A 16436-nucleotide genomic window follows, 5' to 3' on the forward strand; every position below is an offset into this window, starting at 1 on the left:
CTGGGGGGATCTGCTGGAGCAGCCCTGCAGAAGGACCTGGGGCTGCTGGAGCATTTTACAGAATGGTGGAATGATGATTGGCCCTTGCAATTAAGAGATGGATATTGTGCGTGCATGTGTTAAGGGAATTTTTGTTGAGATTTGAAATTTTTTTTGTGAGAAGTGCACATTATACGGCTCTCTGCAAGATATCTACTGTATGTATTATCTTGTATTGATTCGTAGTGCTGTATTAATATTTTGATAGTATGGTAAATGTAGTTTTGTAGTTAAAATGTAGGTTTAGATGTTAAAATAGAAATTATGTATGTGAGATATATATATATTTTTTAAAGAGAGGAAGGGGGTACTTGCAAAGAGATGGCAGCCACAGGAGACGTAAATCATTCAGAAAAATAATTTATTAATTCCTTATCAGAAGGGAGCAACTTCTCCTGCCACACTCAGCCCTGAAGATGCCATAGGAAGAAAGTGACACTGACCAGAGAGAATCCTTTGTTTGAATAAAATTTATGCATCATGTTTGAGATGTATGAATATTCAACTGGCTATTGCTTTTAAGAGTTAATCCTCTGTTAATGCAGTCTTTTTTGGAGCTTATTTGCCCAGACAGTCACCCAAACATCTGCTGATTTGTTTTTATTGTCTAGTATTGTCCTAACCCAAATTGTCCAAACTTTTTTTTACTCTAATTCTAGTACTATTTTTATAACCATTTTTTTACTTTTAAACTTTTAAGATTTTAAAACAAGCGATTGGCATTTTTCCTTACGATGTGCAACTCTCTCACTGTAAGTTGGTTTTGGACACTCTCTGTTCTCCCTATAATCCCCTTTTCCTCCCTCTGTGTTGTTGCCATCGGACAACCCTGGCTGTCGGGATTGTCAGGGACAATTGTGGAGGGAGCACGTGTCCGTGTGCCCTTTGCATGGTGACTTATTATAGAAATACGGGTATTGATCTAGTATCGATACCCAACTGTGACGGACAAAAACTCTCTCACAGTTTAAAGTTAGAAAGTGGATGTTCATTGAGGCCGGGCAGCACGTGGGATAGCTCCCTAATGCGCGCTGTGAAATTCACAGGTAATTACAAACCTTTTATGTACAGAAGTGTTGAATACTCAAAATACAAATACATATTCATACCCCTGTCACCTCCCATTCCTCGCTTTGTATGCCAATTGGCAAAAAGGGGATTAAGCATGAGTACTTTGTCTCCTAAAATGAGTCAGGGGTCAGTTCTGGGGAGGGGACACCAAAAATAAGGAAGTAAGATAAGTTCTCCTCGTCCTGACCTTTCTACCTTTTCAATGATAAATTCAGTGATAAAAGAATCCTTGTTAGAACTTACAGTTTCCTGTGTTCAATGGGTTCTTTAGGCAGGAAATCTGCAGCTATCTGATGTCCTATTTATTTACAACATTTTGTTTTTCACGACAAGCTCAGTTACACAAACATAAAGCTGACAAGCAATGAGTTACTAAATCCGAGATGGCTTATTTAAGATTCGACCTCTGTTAACAACAAACAAAGCTTATCTACCTACTTCAGCTAATTCAGCAATTATCATCTTAACTTTCCTAAGGTTAGGAAAATTAACCCACGAACACCAGAGGTTTTTGTCCAAAAAGCAGACAGAGGAGTCCTCTTACTTTATTCGAATAAAGGGAGAGGCCATGGGGCATTTCTCCTAGGGTCTCTCAGATTTTCGGAGGACGCAGCCTCCTTTTTATCCCAATTTCCCGGCTGCATTTCCCTCTCTCTTTCCCCCTTGGCTGAGGAACTTGAGAGATACAGACTTCCCAAAATGCCTAAGATTCCCCTTTTAATGCATAACCCCCTAATTTTTCATTCTTATGGGATTTATGGGTTTTTTCCCATTGTTACTTTCCTGTTTCGATATCCAGCTTCATTTATAAACAAACCTGCAGTTTGTTTGTAAAGGCAAATATCTTCTTTTCCCTTCACCAATCAGTAGAATCCTTCTCATTGTTTCCCTTATCTCTCAGTGCTGGTTTTATCTAGCAGCAGACCCAGGACTTGCTTGTAAAGACAAATCTTGTCATTCCTCTCAGTAAAAATCCTTAATTCTTCAAAATTCATGTCTCAGTGGGGCGGTTGGGAATGGGGAAAGCTGTCACTGGGGAGGCTTGGCATGACAACAGCTGACCTCCAAAGAGACTGCAGGAAGGTCTCCACCAATGGACAGCTGGGAAGAGTCGACTGGCAGACTTTGGGAGCAGCCCGGGACATAGAAGGAAAATGTCTGGATATATGACTGCTCTGGATCTGGATTTGGCTGCTGCAACAGCAGGGGTATAAAAGGCAGAGCCGCCATTTTGTGGATGTGCGTCTGGCTGCAGCTGAGCACCCAGCGCCGTCCCTTCTTCCTTATTCAGTCTTTTTGTTGTGCTGTTGAGATTTAATTAATCTTTAAAACTGTAAAGTGAGCGGTCATTTCTCACAGGTTTCTTTCCTTTTGTTCCTTTTTACTGATAGAATTTTTTACCATAAGTGTTGTCCTGTTCTTTTCAGCCTCTGATGTTTGCATTTCTGTAGTGGAGTTTCTCATGGATTGGAACAGGGATTGGAGAATGAGGTTGCCACCTCTCCGACCCCACTGGTCCAAATAGAAATCCATCAATTGTCCCTCCTTCAGAGAGGAATGCGAAATCCATCGCTTTATTTATGTTACCATGCGTGAGAAACTCCAGTACAAAAATGCAAACATCGGAAGGCTAAAAAGAATAGGACACCACAAGTTGCTCGAAGAGGCTGATGACTGGGGACTTAAGAAAAACCAAAAGAAATGGGCAAGCTCAAGGGAGGAGGGCATCTGGTTGCACTTGTCTCATCTTTAAGAGACAAAAACTTTAACAAATTAAGGATTTTAGAGGGGTTGAAATTTTAGTTCGAGATAAGCTTTTCTGAAATTAGGTAATGTAGACTGGTAGGCTTTACTGAAATTAAAAGTTCATAATTAACTGAGAGAAACTGGGTTTGGGATCACTCTTCCGTATTAGAATAACTGTTGACTTGTCAACTTTATGTTTGGTTAGCTGTGTTTATAATAAAGAATACAGAAACTGATAAAAAGCTTTTAGGAACATAAGACAATTGTAGACCTCCTCTAACCACAAACCCATTGAACAGTCACGAAGACAGGAAATAGGAGTCCTACCAAGCATTCATTTGTCATATTTGCATTGAAATGGTAGAATGGTGAGAATGAGGAAGACTTTCTTACTTCCTCATTTTGGGGACCCCTCCCCATGAAAAGGAGCACCGACCCATTTCAAAGAACAAACTACCCATGCTTCATTGCCTTTTAGCTAATTCCCATACGAAGAGGGGAATGGGAAGTACCGGGGTTATGAATATGCATTTGTGTTTGGGGTATTCAATGCTTTTGACTCTGTGATCACCTGTAAATTGCAGTGTGTATTTGGGAGTTATCCTGCACATTGTCCGGCATCGTCATAAACATGCACTTTCTCACTTTCAACTGTGAGAGAGTTTTTGTCCGTCACAGTTGGGTATCAAAACTCGATCAATATTCATATTTTCTTTCATAAGTCACTGGCAGCTGTAGCCCCTCAGCCCCTGCCGGACAAGATGTCCTGCCGTCCCAGCTTGCTGTTTCCGTGAGTCCTGCTGGGGCACTGGGATTGATTGCCCCAGGCCTTTGTAAAGCGAATCCTCCCTTCCAAACCTTCCCATCTTTGCCAATTAGAGGGGAGATGGTTGTTTAGATTTGCGTGTGGATTTGAGCAAAGGTGTTTGTGATGGACTAAGTGATATTAATCCCATAAGATGCTTGAACACAGATAGAGATGAGAAGCCGTCTGTGCCAGTGAAGAAGTGAGAAGATATCTCTGTGCCTTGAGATGAAGAATCCTTTGCCTTTAGAGAACAAGGACTCCACAAGCACAGGTTATGGAGTCGGTATGCTTTACTTGGCACCGGTAGTAGCTCCGCCAAAGATGTGCGCCCCAAAGAGAGCAGGCGCTCTCTTGAAATACACTTAAGTTCAAACATATTAATGAAAGTTTCAACATTGCCTATACATAGTCAAGAGTATCCCCGCCTACTCTAGCTCCATTTGTTAATCAGCTTCTTTTGGTCTGCGCTTGCGCATTGTCTCCTGGTGGTCTCCCATATCCCCCTTGAACCTGTCATTTCCCTGCAAAGTTCAGATGTTTAGGCTGTCAGGGTTATGCAAGAGACTTTGTGGGGATGCATCTCTCCTATTAACATAAAGTTCATGAGTTCAAACATTCTGGTTCAACCATGAGGGTTCTGTGGCACACTTCATGTCTGCAGAGATATCAAGACCCATTTTGAAGACACTGGCAACCATTCCTCCTGAAGACCCCAACCCACTGAGTTCTTTTGCAAAGACATCCCCATCCATCTCCCCTACAAAAATCCTTCCCTGTGAGGGCAGTGAGGCCCTGGCACAGGTTGCCCAGAGAAGCTGCGGTTGCCCGGTCCCTGGCAGTGTCCAAGGCCAGGTTTGGGGGCCTGGAGCAGCCTGGCCCAGGGGAAGATGTCCCTGCCCATGGCAGGGCTGGCACCGCACGGGCTTTAAGGTCGCTCCATCCCAAACCATTGCAGAGCCCCGGAGCTGTGATGGGGCAGGGCGGGTGCTTGGCAGCGCTGCCAGCTCGTGCTGCCGCCTGCTGGTGGCACCCGGAACTGCAGCTGGGGGCGGCACAGGCGCAGTGCCGCTGTTCAACCCTGCTCGCTGCTGCCCTCCGGTGGGCAATTCCCAAACCACAATGCCACGGCGAGTTCAGGAGATGTGAGGGCAAAAGAGGAAAAATCCCATTTTTAAGGAAAAAAGTTTCCTGAGGGAAACATCAGCTTCTTTAATAAATGAATGGGTGATGGTGCTTCTGTCCCCCTTTCTCTATTCTATTTTTCATCCTTTTCCTTTCTGATGGTTTTCCTTCTTTTTTCCTCCCAATGTTTCTTCTGTTGCATCACCTCAAATATGGAACTTCGGAACTGGCCCCAAACTGACCACTCATGCTTTTCTAATTGTTCTGAGCAGCACCACCACCCCCCCCACCCCCCCACCCCCAGCTCCCTCAGCCATTCCAGGTGCTCCAGGCCCTTCCCAAGCTCCAGCCCTTCCCTGGGCATGTTCCAGCCCCTCCAGCAACCCCTCCAGGTCCTTTGTGAGCGGCTGCAGTGAAAAGGGAGTGCAGAGGAAAAAGGGAGGAACATTTCTCCTTTGCCTCTCTGAAGATGGAGGTTTGAAACAAAAAGCTTTAAGTCACCACTATTGAACACACCAGGAAGTGCTTTATTGCCAGAAATGAGGCACCCCACACAAGATGTGTTAAAAGAGCTGTAGTGGATACATCAGGTGACCCAGCAGCAAATTGTTCAACTTTCGATATGGCAGGGGAGCAAGGATCAAATTTCTGATGAACGTTTTATGCACCAGGCAAGCAAGCAGCAATTTTTTCCCACTCTGGGTGACCAAGCGGCAATTTTTTGGATGCATCAGGCAAGGCAGCCAAGCAGCTTCAGGAGGTCACTGTGACATCACCACCCCCAAGCCCCACTATTGGGAAGTGCCCAAGCAGCCCCAGGCACTGCCCGGTCCCTGCTGTCCGTGCTGTCCTGGGCTGTCCCGGCAGCTCCAGCCCTGCCCTCGATGGTCCTGCTGGCCTGGCACTGCTCCATCCTGGGCAGCTCTGGGTGGGCTTCCCCAGGTTGGACCCCTTGTTACAGTGACCGTGGTGGCTGCAGTGGCTGTGGTGGCCGTGGTGACTGTGGAACCACGGTGGCCACGGTGGCATCAGTAGTTACAGTGACCATGGTGACCACAGTGGCCACAGTGGCCGCATGGGTCACAGTGGCCTCATGGATCACAGTGGCCACAATGGCTGTGGTGACCATGATGCTTCCAATGCCCAGAGTGGTCCTAGGGGCCAAAGTGGCCACAGTGGCAACAATGGCCACAATGGTCACAGTGGCCAAAGTCACCATAACAGCCACAGAGGCCTCGGTAGCCTTGGTGACCTCATTTCTCTGCAGGTCCTGGTGGCATTTGTGGGCATGGTGGCCACAGTGGCCTCCAAGATCACAGCAACCTTGGTGGCCTCGTGGCTCAGATGGTTCCGGTGACCACTGCCATGGCCACGGTGGCCAGGAGAAGCCCCCCGAGGTGGGGGGAGTTCCTGGGGAGGCTCCCACCTGGGGACAAATAGAGGGAGGTCAGGGGGACAATGGAGGGAGGGACAGGGGTGAGGGAGGAGCCCTGAGGATGTGGGGGTCAGAGGGGCCAGAACAAGGTCCTTGTCCCCTGTACCCAGCCATGGGTGGCCAAGTCCCCCCAACCCCAGTGGGTGTCCCCAGCACTGGATGTCCCTGTCCCCCTCACCTGGCACTGGGTGTCCCCATCCCCTGTGCCCAGCAGTGGCTGTCCTGTCTCCCACCCACTGTCCCCTCCTGCCCACGGGTGTCCCCAGCCCTCACTGAGCGTCCCCAACCCCTCCAGGTTGTCCCCATGATGTCACCGTTCAGCCACTCGCAGTCATAGTTGCTGCCGTTCCCGGTTGAGTGAAGCTCAATGACCATCGTGTTCCCCTCCTTGCGTACATCAGTTACACTGAAGATCTCGAAGGGTGGGATCAGCACCTCCTCCTCCTCGGGATACTTGGAGAATTCCTGGATGTCCACGCCGTGGCACGTGTGCACCTTGAATAGCGTGTCCTGCCCAAAATCCTGGGCCACATCTTCACTCATTGACGATGACGCAAACTGACCAAAGCGGACTTTGTCGTTTTTCTTCACCTTGAACCGGGTGTTCTTCACCCCCCGGAACACATCATAACACTGGTTCGGGTTTCTCAGCTTCTGGAGGGCCTGGGTCAGCAGGAAATGCAGCGATTTGAAGTGGAATTCGTTCCAGTACTTCCATTTGCTGCTTCCAGCCACACGCACGGCCTCATTGAACTGCTTGTACAAGTGCAACTCCTTCATGGTGTAGGCCCAGAGGGCGATGGCCTCGTCTGGTGTAAGAGAGTGTGGAATGGACCCCTCCACTACCCAGTTGGCCTCGGCCTTCATCCAGTTCTTGGCAAACATTTTATTCCCGCAGAAGTCAGAGAGCTGGAGATCCAGGAGGTTCTCGGGCATGGTGTCCCTACATTTCAGGTACTGGTCATCGAAGGAGTTCGGGGCCATGTCCAGGGGCAGCTCCTTGATGGCCACAGTGGCCATGGCCATTGCCAGCAGTGCCAGGGTGCGAGCCAGGGGGGCCATGGAGAGGAGAGGCCACCGGGAGAAATGTAGGATGCTGGGGAACACAGAGGGGACCTGGAGGTGACACAGGGAGGGTTCCTCATGGAGGGAACACGGGGGAGGAGAGTGGGGTCAGCCCAAGGGGAATGGAGGCACTCCTGGCCAGGAGACCCCTGGACACATGCTGGGTCCCTGATCCCCAATCCTGGGGTCACTCCTGGTTACCCCATTGTCCTCCAGCCCCCCCTGGAACCCCAGTCCCACACCCACAATCTTGTGTCATTTCTCAGGTGTCCCCTCAGCCCCCCCAGGATCCCAACCCAAATCTGGGGATCACCCCCTGCCCCCTGCAGTGTCCCCCAGCCCTCCCACGGCCCCAGTCACACTGCCAGCCCCCCCTGCTGACCCCACAGCCCCGTGAGCCCCACTCCCATCTCCCCAGTGCCCCCCACCTTCCCCCAGGACTGCAATCCCACCTCACATTCACCCCAGGCTCCCCCCCAGTGCCCCCCATGGCCCCAGTCCTGATGCCATTTTCCCCTGTCCCCTACCCCAAGTGTCCCCAGTGTCCCCCCAGGCCCTGATACCCAGATTGGCCCAACTCCCTGACAGAACTGGAGGGATCACAAAGCTGCAATTCTTTACCAGCTCGCACTCACTGCGGATCTCTCCTGGTTCTTCAGATCGGGGGAGACTTTGCCACACAGAATTTATCCCCCGGAATGATACATATTCATGAAAATGGGCCTCTGGTTCAACACAGTAAGAAGCACTTTTCCCGGAAATCATTTGCATGGCTCCGTTTCTCTCCGGAAATCCTCTTGTTGTCCTGGAGAGTTCCAAAAAAGGCATCTGAGTGGTCATTTGTGCTGAGTGCCAAAATATCTCAGGCGACCTCACCTCAAACTTTCACTTTCGATAGGCTCTGCTCCTTCAGTTACAGCACTTGTCAAAAACCACCCTGGAGCTCATTTTATCTCTCTCTCCACTGGTTCTCACTGCATTTATCATCCTGTGTAAATACTTTTATATCCTTTGATCATTCTTTAAGTCACTCTTTAAGCCCTACCCAGCACCTTCAGCATGTGGGGAAAAGCCAAGCTATGGAAAGCCAAGTGTCCACAAAACAGCCTTGAAACTTTATTTGGGTACAGGGACAGAGTTTCCACAGACATTCCCCCGTGGGGTTTTTCTCTCGAGGGTTCGGAGGACGCAGCCTCCTTTTATCCCAAACTCCCGGCCGCACATTCCCCTCTTCCTTTCCCCACTGGCTGAGGCAGCGGAAGGTGCAGTCTATTTGTCTGTTTCTAGGATGCCTTGCAGTGGCTAGCTGGAACAGAGGCCAGGCACGATTACCAGAATAAAAGCGGGGATTTGTTCAAAGCCGCCAATAGACACACCTTGGGCAGGCAGAAGCCTCCGAGAGGCTGCACCCAAGATGAACGATGGCCACGAGTTTTTCACTCAGTTATCGGTTTGGTCTGTTTATACATCAGGGGTGATGCCTCTAATTGTAGGTTCAGGCAATGAAGTCATATTCCCCCAGGTTTGTTAACACCTCAATTCACTTTTATTTATATGTTTCAGGCCTAGAGAGGAATTGTTTTTGTCTGAATATAACAGGAGAACAGCAGCTGACAGGCGATGGAGTTTTACAATTCCACACTAAAGCAGCACAGGATCTGAAAAAGATAAAAGCAAAATCCTAAGGCATCAAATACACAGGGATGAGGACCCTGGTCAGCTGTGTCTCCTCTTGAGGCTGAAGAGCCCCAGCTCCTGCAGCCTTGCCTGGTGAGAGAGACACTCCAGTCCCTTCATCATCCTCACAGCCTCTGCTGGACCTGCTCCAGGACCTCCCCGGCCCTCCTGTCCTGAGGAGCGCAGAGCCGGACACAGCACTGGACAGAACTGGACACGGCACTGGACAGAACTGGACATGGCACTGGGCAGAGCTGCACACGGCACTGGACAGAACTGGACATGGCACTGGACAGAACTCTGAAGCAGGACTTAGGTTTTATTAAGCTTCTTGCTGACGGCAGAGCCGACACTCTCCAAGGGGATCGAGGAGCGACTCGGTGCTGACGACCCCACAAGACACCTTCTGGACAGCTTGGACCTGCCAGAGTTCCTGAGTTGAAGTTGGCAGGGAAGCTGCCCGGGATCCAGGCAGTTTTGTTTTGTTTTACATTTTAGTGTCTTGTGGTTGGGTGACCCCTTTCCATCAGGGACAGCTGTGGGGAGTGCAATCTCCCAGGCTGAAAGGAGACGTGAACGTGTGGGTTGGGGAAGTTGTAATTTTAAATGGGGAATCATTTCATATGGAAAGTTTAGTTTATTAATTAAGGTTTTACCCCCTCTTCTTTTTACTTTATGGGGCCCTTTTAAATATCCCAAGCTGAAGTTCTCTTTCCCAGTTTGTATATCCTGCCCCCCGCATTCCTAACCCTTTGTCCCTTCAGGGATTGTCAGGAGATGGAACCCGCCAAGGGGAGCAGAAGCGCTACTGACCTTCTGCCATCTCCTATCCCCTCCTGTCCCCTTCTCAGGATGGACCTGCACAACTCATCCTGAGTTCTCTCCTCACCCATGTTCCACCATCTTCCCATCCTATCCCTCTTCCCGACTCCACAAAAAATGGCGTCCGCCCCTCAAGGGGAACCGCCATTTTGGGTTCATTCCCGCTGTCCTTGTTTCCCACCTTTGTGTCAGGTCTGTCTGCTGTGAGGGGTTGCACCCTTCCATCGGGATCCTCCCCGTTCATCGGGAAGTCCCTCCCTAGAACAGGGCCCCGCTCCTCTGATCCGGCCTCTTCCAGTTCCTGCACATCCAGAACAGGAAATGACGCCGGCCACAAGGGAGCCATCTTGGCTGCCGAGGGCTCAGAACACCGCGCCTTGCCGGTCGGCTGAAAGCTTTGCTGTGCTGCTGTTGGGCAGGAGTGTTTCCTCTTTGGAGAAAGAGAGCGAGCCACTGGAGCCCTTGGTGTGCTCCGTGTGGGCTGTTGGTTCTGGGATGGCAGTGGGGCAAGCGCTGAGCCCTTCCCAGCATGAGACATTCCCACTCGGATCCCTCTGCCAGCTCTGGGCCTCAGCACAGAGAGGATGTGGAGCTGCTGGAGCCAATCCAAAGGAAGCCACTGAGAGACTGAGATGGGATAATGAGAGGAATCCTCCCCTGTGAGGGCAGTGAGGTCCTGGCACAGGTTGGCCAGAGAAGCTGTGGCTGCCCGGTCCCTGTCCGTGTCCAAGGCCAGGTTGTGGGGCCTGGAGCAGCCTGGCCCAGGGGAAGATGTCCCTGCCCATGGCAGGGCTGGCACCGCACGGGCTTTAAGGTCGCTCCATCCCACACCATTGCAGAGCCCCGGGGCCGGGATGGGGTGTGTTGGGTGCTGCCGCCTGCTGGTGGCACCCGGAACTGCAGATGGGGGCGGTGCAGGATCAGTGCTGCTGTTTAACCCTGCTCGCTGCTGCCCTCCGGTGGGCAATTCCCAAACCACAACTCCCAGAATCCCCAAATCCCAGAGTGGGACAGGCTGGAAGGACCCAGAGTGGGCACCTGGGCCAAGCTCCCAGCTCATGCAGCACCATCCCTGGGCACAGGGTTGGGTCCTGAGCAGCCCAGAACTGGACATGCCCCTGGCCAGAGCTGGACATTGCACTTGACAGAGCTGGACACGGCACTCCTGATGTTCCTCACCACGCAGGACAGAGCTGGGCACGATCACTCCCTGACCTCTCAGCCCTTTTACCTCCCGATGCCCCCTGCATCTCTCCTGGCCCCAGGACAGACATCCAGCTCCACTGGTCACCCACCAGCACCCCCAGGTCCTTCTCCAGGGCTGCTCCAGCAGGTCCCCCTCAGCCGGGCATGGCACTGGGTTCTGTAAGAATTCTTTATTGGAATTGTTTTGTACAAACTTTTAATAGAGTGGATTTGCACAATGGCCTTGGTGGCCACAGTGGTAGCAGTGGCTGTGGCAGCCTTGTGGCTCAAGGAGTCTTGGTGATGATGTTGGCCACAGTGGCCACAGTGACAGCAGTGACGTTGGTGGCCTTGTGGCTCAGAGGATCCCAGTGGCCACTGCCAGTGCTGTGGTGGCCAGGACGAGGCCTCCAAGGTGGAAGGGGGCCAAAGGGACGCTCCCACCTGGGGGAAAAAGAGGAGTGTCATGGGGGCCATGGGGGGAGTGAGGGGGTTGAGAAGGGCCATAATGGAGGGTTAGGGGTGACAGGAGAGATGGGAGACATGAGGCAACAGGTGACAGGGTGTCGGGAGGTATGGGGGGGACAGGGGCCAGGGAGGTCAGAGGAGTCATGATGGGCTTAGGGGTGACAGAGGTCAAGGGCAATCATGAGGTGACATGGGGGTGACAGGGGTTCAGGGTGTGCCGTCGGGGTCCCAGCCCACCCACGTCTAGTACAGAGGGGCTGTCCCCACAGCACTGCCTTTGGCAGAGAGGGATGGATCAGAATGGTGGTGTCCCTGTCCCTGTCCATGTCCCTGTCCCTGTCCCTGTCCCTGTCCCTGTCCCTGTCCTCCCCTGGCAGGGATGTCCCTGTCCCCTCCCAGATGTGGGCGTCTCCATCCCTATGCCCAGTCCCTGGGGAATTCTTGTCCCTATGCCAGTAATGGTTGTCCCTGTACTTGGTGTCCCCAGCACTGGGTGTCCTTGTCCCCCCACATATAGTTGGTACCCCCCTCACTGTCCCCAGCCCCAGTGAGTGTCACTGTGTCCCCTGTGCCTTACCATGGGTGGCCCCATCGCCACGGCGGGTGTCCTCATCCCCCAGGCTGTCCCCTGTGGTGTCACCTTCCAGCCACTCGCAGTTGTATTTGCTGTAGGTCCCGGTGGAGCTGAGCTCGATCTCTGCCTTGTCCCCTTTCCGGGTGACATTGGTGACCTCAAAGGTTTCATATGGCGGGATCAGCACCTCACGGTTACCTCGATCGTAGGAAAAAGCCTGGATGTCCACACCGTGGCACGTGTACACCTGGAATACTGTGTCTGTCCCATAGCCTTCGGCGACATTCCTGCTCAGCGACGTCGACGTGAAATGACCAAACCGGACCCTCTGGCCACGCTGTGCCATGAAGCAGATGTCATGCACACCCCGGAACACGTTGCGACACGGCGCATTCTGATCCTCCCTCAGCTTCACCAGGGCCTGGGTCAGCAGGAAATGCAACGTTTTGAAGTGGAAGTTGTCCCTGTACTCCTGGGGGGAGCTCCCGGCCTCACGCACGGCATCATTGAACGGCCTGTACACGTACTTCATTGAGTAGGCCATGACAGCGATGGCCTGGGCTGAGGATGACAGAGGGGACACAGGGGACCCCTTCCTCTGCCACTCAGCCACGGCCTTAAGCCAGGCCTGGGCAAACACAGGATTGTCCTGGAACTCGGAGCGGTTGAGGGCCGGCAACGCCGCGGTCATGGCAGGGCCGCAGCCCCGGTACTGGTCATCAAAGGAGTTTGGGGCCATGTCCATCCGCTCCTCATCAATGGCTGCAGTGGCCAAGGTCATTGCCAGCAGTGCCAGGGTGTGAGCCAGGGGGGCCATGGAGGGGAGAGGCCACCAGGAGAGTGTGGGACACTGGGGGACACAGAGGGGACACACTGAGGGGACACTGATGGGACACTGAGGTGACACAGGGAGGTTTCCTCAGGGAGGGACTGGGAGGGGAGTGGGCTCAGCCCAGTGGGAAGGGAGGCACTCCCAGCCAGAAGACCTCTAGACATGTCTGGGGTCCCTGATCCCCAGTCCTGCGGTTACCTGTGCCTCCCCAATGTCCCCCAATCCCCCAGGGTCCCCAGTCCCACAGTACCATGTCCTCCTGCCCCCCCTGGAATCCCAATCCTACTCCCATGATTACAACTCCCCGAACCCCCCCCACCCGAACCCCAACCCAAATCCTGGAGTCACTCCCTGAGACCCGCAGTGTTCCCCTCAGCCCATCCCCACACCCCAATCCCACTCCAAGTCCCCAGTTTCGTTGCTGCTGCCCCAGTACCTCAACCCAAATCCGAGCACCACCCCCTACCCCCATTGTCTCCCAGCCCCCCCATGACCCCACTCCCACCATCCTCTGTCCCCCCTCACTTTCCCCCAGAGCTCCACAGGACCCCAGTCCCAGTGCTGCAACTCCCCCCGTGTCCCCCCTGGAGTGCAATCCAAATGCCACCGTCCCCTGTCCCCATCAAGTGTCCCCAGTGCTCCCCAGCCCCTGGTACCGGAACGGGCCGGAGTGAACTCCCTGACAGAACTGCAGGGATCACAAACTGCAATTCTTTATCAGCTCACACTCACTGCGGATCTCTGCTGGTCCTGTGGGTCCGGGGGGAGGCTTTGCCACTGGGTATTTATCTACCAGAGTCATAAATATTCATTTTGGTGGGGCTCCAATTTGACACAGAAACAGCACTTTTCCCGGAAATAATTTTCATGGCTCTGCCTCTTTTAAGAAATAATTTCTATTGTCTAAGAGAGGAAACAAAGTGGGGTCTCTGGGTGTGGTTTTCATAGAGTGCCTCGGCCTCCACAATGACTTCCTGTTGAACTTTTGCTTTCTGCTGGCGTTGCTGCACAAAGTTTGACAAGCTCTGTGCTCCAGAACTTGACAAAAAACCCTCCCTGGAGTTCCTTTATATGTTTCTTCACTGGTTCCAGATGGATTTTTCCTGCTGTGTCCAAACTTTTACATCCTTTTCTGGCTTCTGCCTGTTTGCTTTTAAGCTCTATGCAGAACTTTCTGGGGAGCAGAAGCTTTCTATTCTCTCTCTGATTTCTCACCCTCCATGACCCCAACCCCAGTGTCCCATGTGCCCCCCGATCCCCCCAGCCCCACTCCCCACTGCTCAGGCAGTTGCTGTCACACCTCAGACACCACATGGGGTCCCCTATCAGATGACATCCCTGCGGGCACCCCGAGCCTGGCCATGATCTCCTGGGGAGTGCCTGCGTGACTTCCCCGCCCTTGTTGGGGCAGCAGGAGAAGTTCTGGAGCCCAAAACAGGGATCCACCAACACCAGGAGATCCCTGAACCCTTGTTGGTGTGGTGGCTCAGAAAATCCATTTGCCAGCAATCCCTGGCAGTGTTTCCCCTTCCAGGGATCCCTGGAGGTGATGGGTTTGGATTCACAGGGTTCTTTTTAAAACACATTGTCCTAGGGTGACTTTATGGTGCTGGTATCCCCAGTCCTCTGTTCTGTTTGTGCTGGAGATTGAGTTCTGTGCCTTTAAGACTGGATCTGGGAGCAAAGGAGGAGCAAGAAGAAGGGCGGAGTTGGTTTTGAGAAAACTGCTTCATTCCCACAAACTTTTCTCCAGGCCGGGTGTTGGGCGGAGGCTCGGAGAGACTGCAGGACACAGATCTTTTTGCTTTAGGTTTGTTTCAGCTTGCTAGGGCAGAGAAGTTCCCCAGATTGGTGGGGGGGTTTTTGTGGGTTTTTTTTGTTGTTGTTGTTTTGTGCTTTGGTGTTTGTTTGTTTGTTTGTTTGTTTGTTTGTTTGTTGGGTTTTTTCCCTTTTCTTTTCTTTTCTTTTCTTTTCTTTTCTTTTCTTTTCTTTTCTTTTCTTTTCTTTTCTTTTCTTTTCTTTTCTTTTCTTTTTTCTTTTCTTTTCCTGTTTTTTTTCTTGGGGCTGTTTAAACCTGCTCTGGACTGAGAAGACCCAGGGGAGTACTGGGGGGGTGTTTGCACCTGCGGCCCACCGGGGCCTGGACTTTGGCATTTTCCAGAAGCACCGGAGGGGCCATTTGGGTTTGCTCCTCAGAGGGACCCCAAAAAAGGGGTTCTCTCCCAAATTCACCCTAAACCAGGACACACATCAGGCACTGTTCTGTACCAGACCTGAGCATTCTGTCCTGCAGACACCGAGTGCCTGAGGCCGCAGACCCGTCCCCATCCCATCGATTCCCCGGAGGTTTGCTGGGGCTTTTCTCCTTTACAAACTGCAGCATCGGTTGGGGTGGGCCTGACCTGGTTATTGGGCGTTAGCACTCACCCTCTGTCCTGGTTTAGGGACAAATTTGGGGGAAAACCCCTGAATGGGATCCCTCTGGGAAGCAAACCCAAGTGGCCTCTCCCTCCCACAAGTCTGGTAAAAGAACTTCTTGAGAGAAAAGTGGAAAAAACTATTTTACTTAACAAACAAAGTGCATACAAGTATAAAGAATGAATAATATGAAGCAGTAAAACCTCTCATTCTGGAGTGAGATGGCAAATTGAGAAAGTTCTTGCCGTGAGTGGAGCTCGGATCTCTCAGTCTCTCCTCAGTCCCAGTCCCTCCGGCGCTGCTGGAAAATGCCGAGGTCCAGGCCCCGGTGGGCCGCAGGTGCAGCCCCCAGTGCTCCCCTGGTTTTTCAGTCCAGAGCAGGTTTAAACAGTCCCAAGAAAAAAAAAGGGAAAAAAAACAGTCCAGGGAACTTCTCTGCCCTAGCTAGCTGAAACTAACTAAAAGCAAAGAAATAAATCTCTGTCCTGCAGTCTCTCCAAGCCTCCACCGAACACCCGGTCTGGAGAATGTGTTGGAGTCAGGCAGTTTTCTCAAAACAAACTCTACGCTTCTCTGTGCTCTTAGAGCCAGCTAAAACGCACAGAGATCAATATCCAGCACAAACAGAGCAGACGATAGGGGATCCAAACATCATAAAGTCACCCTAGGACACCCTCCCAACCTCCCACCCTATTTACTCTGGGCTTTTAGATAAGCAGACAATTTTCAATCTGCCCAGCTCTATCCTGGGCCCACCTCTGGCAGGGAAATTCCTTTCTCAGGAATTAACAGCAGGATGTTTTGTAGCAGAATCTCTGCGGCAGCTTTATTGCAAGTCAATTTCCCACACGGATTTGGCAATCCCCCAGCTGGTGTCCCCTGGATTGCGGTACGGCCGCTTCTTTGGGACAGCTGGCTGGTGTCATGGAGGGGATCAATATTCCTTGTTGATATTTGATCGGAAATCCCTGTGCTGTCATAATAGACCTCTTTCATTCCCTGTGGCTGCACGGGCATGAGCAATGCTCAAAGTACACGATAAGTGAGCTCCTGTGTTTGCTCTTTCTCCTGCTGCCAGTTCCAGAGCTCTTTGTAACAAAGCCAGCTCGGACAAAAGGCCCCTCCGGCGCTGCTGGAAAATGCCGAGGTCCAGGCCCCGGTGGGCCACAGGTGC

At 51.9% G+C, this 16436-nt stretch overlaps 2 protein-coding genes across 3 annotated transcripts; both read right to left on the bottom strand.

The window, feature by feature from the left end:
- Positions 1–5935: 5935 nt before the first annotated feature.
- LOC120766041 (NAD(P)(+)--arginine ADP-ribosyltransferase 2-like) lies at positions 5936–8015 on the bottom strand. Of its 2 annotated transcripts, none has more exons than XM_040091414.2 (3): positions 7908–8015; positions 6536–7317; positions 5936–6212 (listed from the first exon to the last, which is right to left on the bottom strand). In XM_040091414.2, exons 2-3 carry the CDS (start codon positions 7281–7283, stop codon positions 6127–6129), a joined length of 834 nt encoding a protein of 277 aa, XP_039947348.1. In that variant the 5' UTR covers positions 7284–7317; positions 7908–8015; the 3' UTR covers positions 5936–6126. The 2 variants fall into 2 exon arrangements, with proteins under 2 accessions (XP_039947348.1, XP_039947349.1); XM_040091415.2 differs by having other exon boundaries at positions 6536–7337; positions 7908–7964.
- A 3131-nt stretch (positions 8016–11146) lies between these two features.
- Positions 11147–13599, bottom strand: LOC120766036 (erythroblast NAD(P)(+)--arginine ADP-ribosyltransferase-like). The gene is made up of 3 exons (XM_040091407.2): positions 13501–13599; positions 12016–12862; positions 11147–11414 (listed from the first exon to the last, which is right to left on the bottom strand). The coding sequence occupies exons 2-3, from the start codon at positions 12827–12829 to the stop codon at positions 11329–11331; spliced, it is 900 nt and encodes a 299-aa protein (XP_039947341.1). The 5' UTR covers positions 12830–12862; positions 13501–13599; the 3' UTR covers positions 11147–11328.
- Positions 13600–16436: the final 2837 nt, after the last annotated feature.

Source organism: Hirundo rustica (genome assembly GCF_015227805.2).
Source record: "Hirundo rustica isolate bHirRus1 chromosome 1 unlocalized genomic scaffold, bHirRus1.pri.v3 SUPER_1_unloc_2, whole genome shotgun sequence".
NCBI lineage: Eukaryota > Metazoa > Chordata > Aves > Passeriformes > Hirundinidae > Hirundo > Hirundo rustica.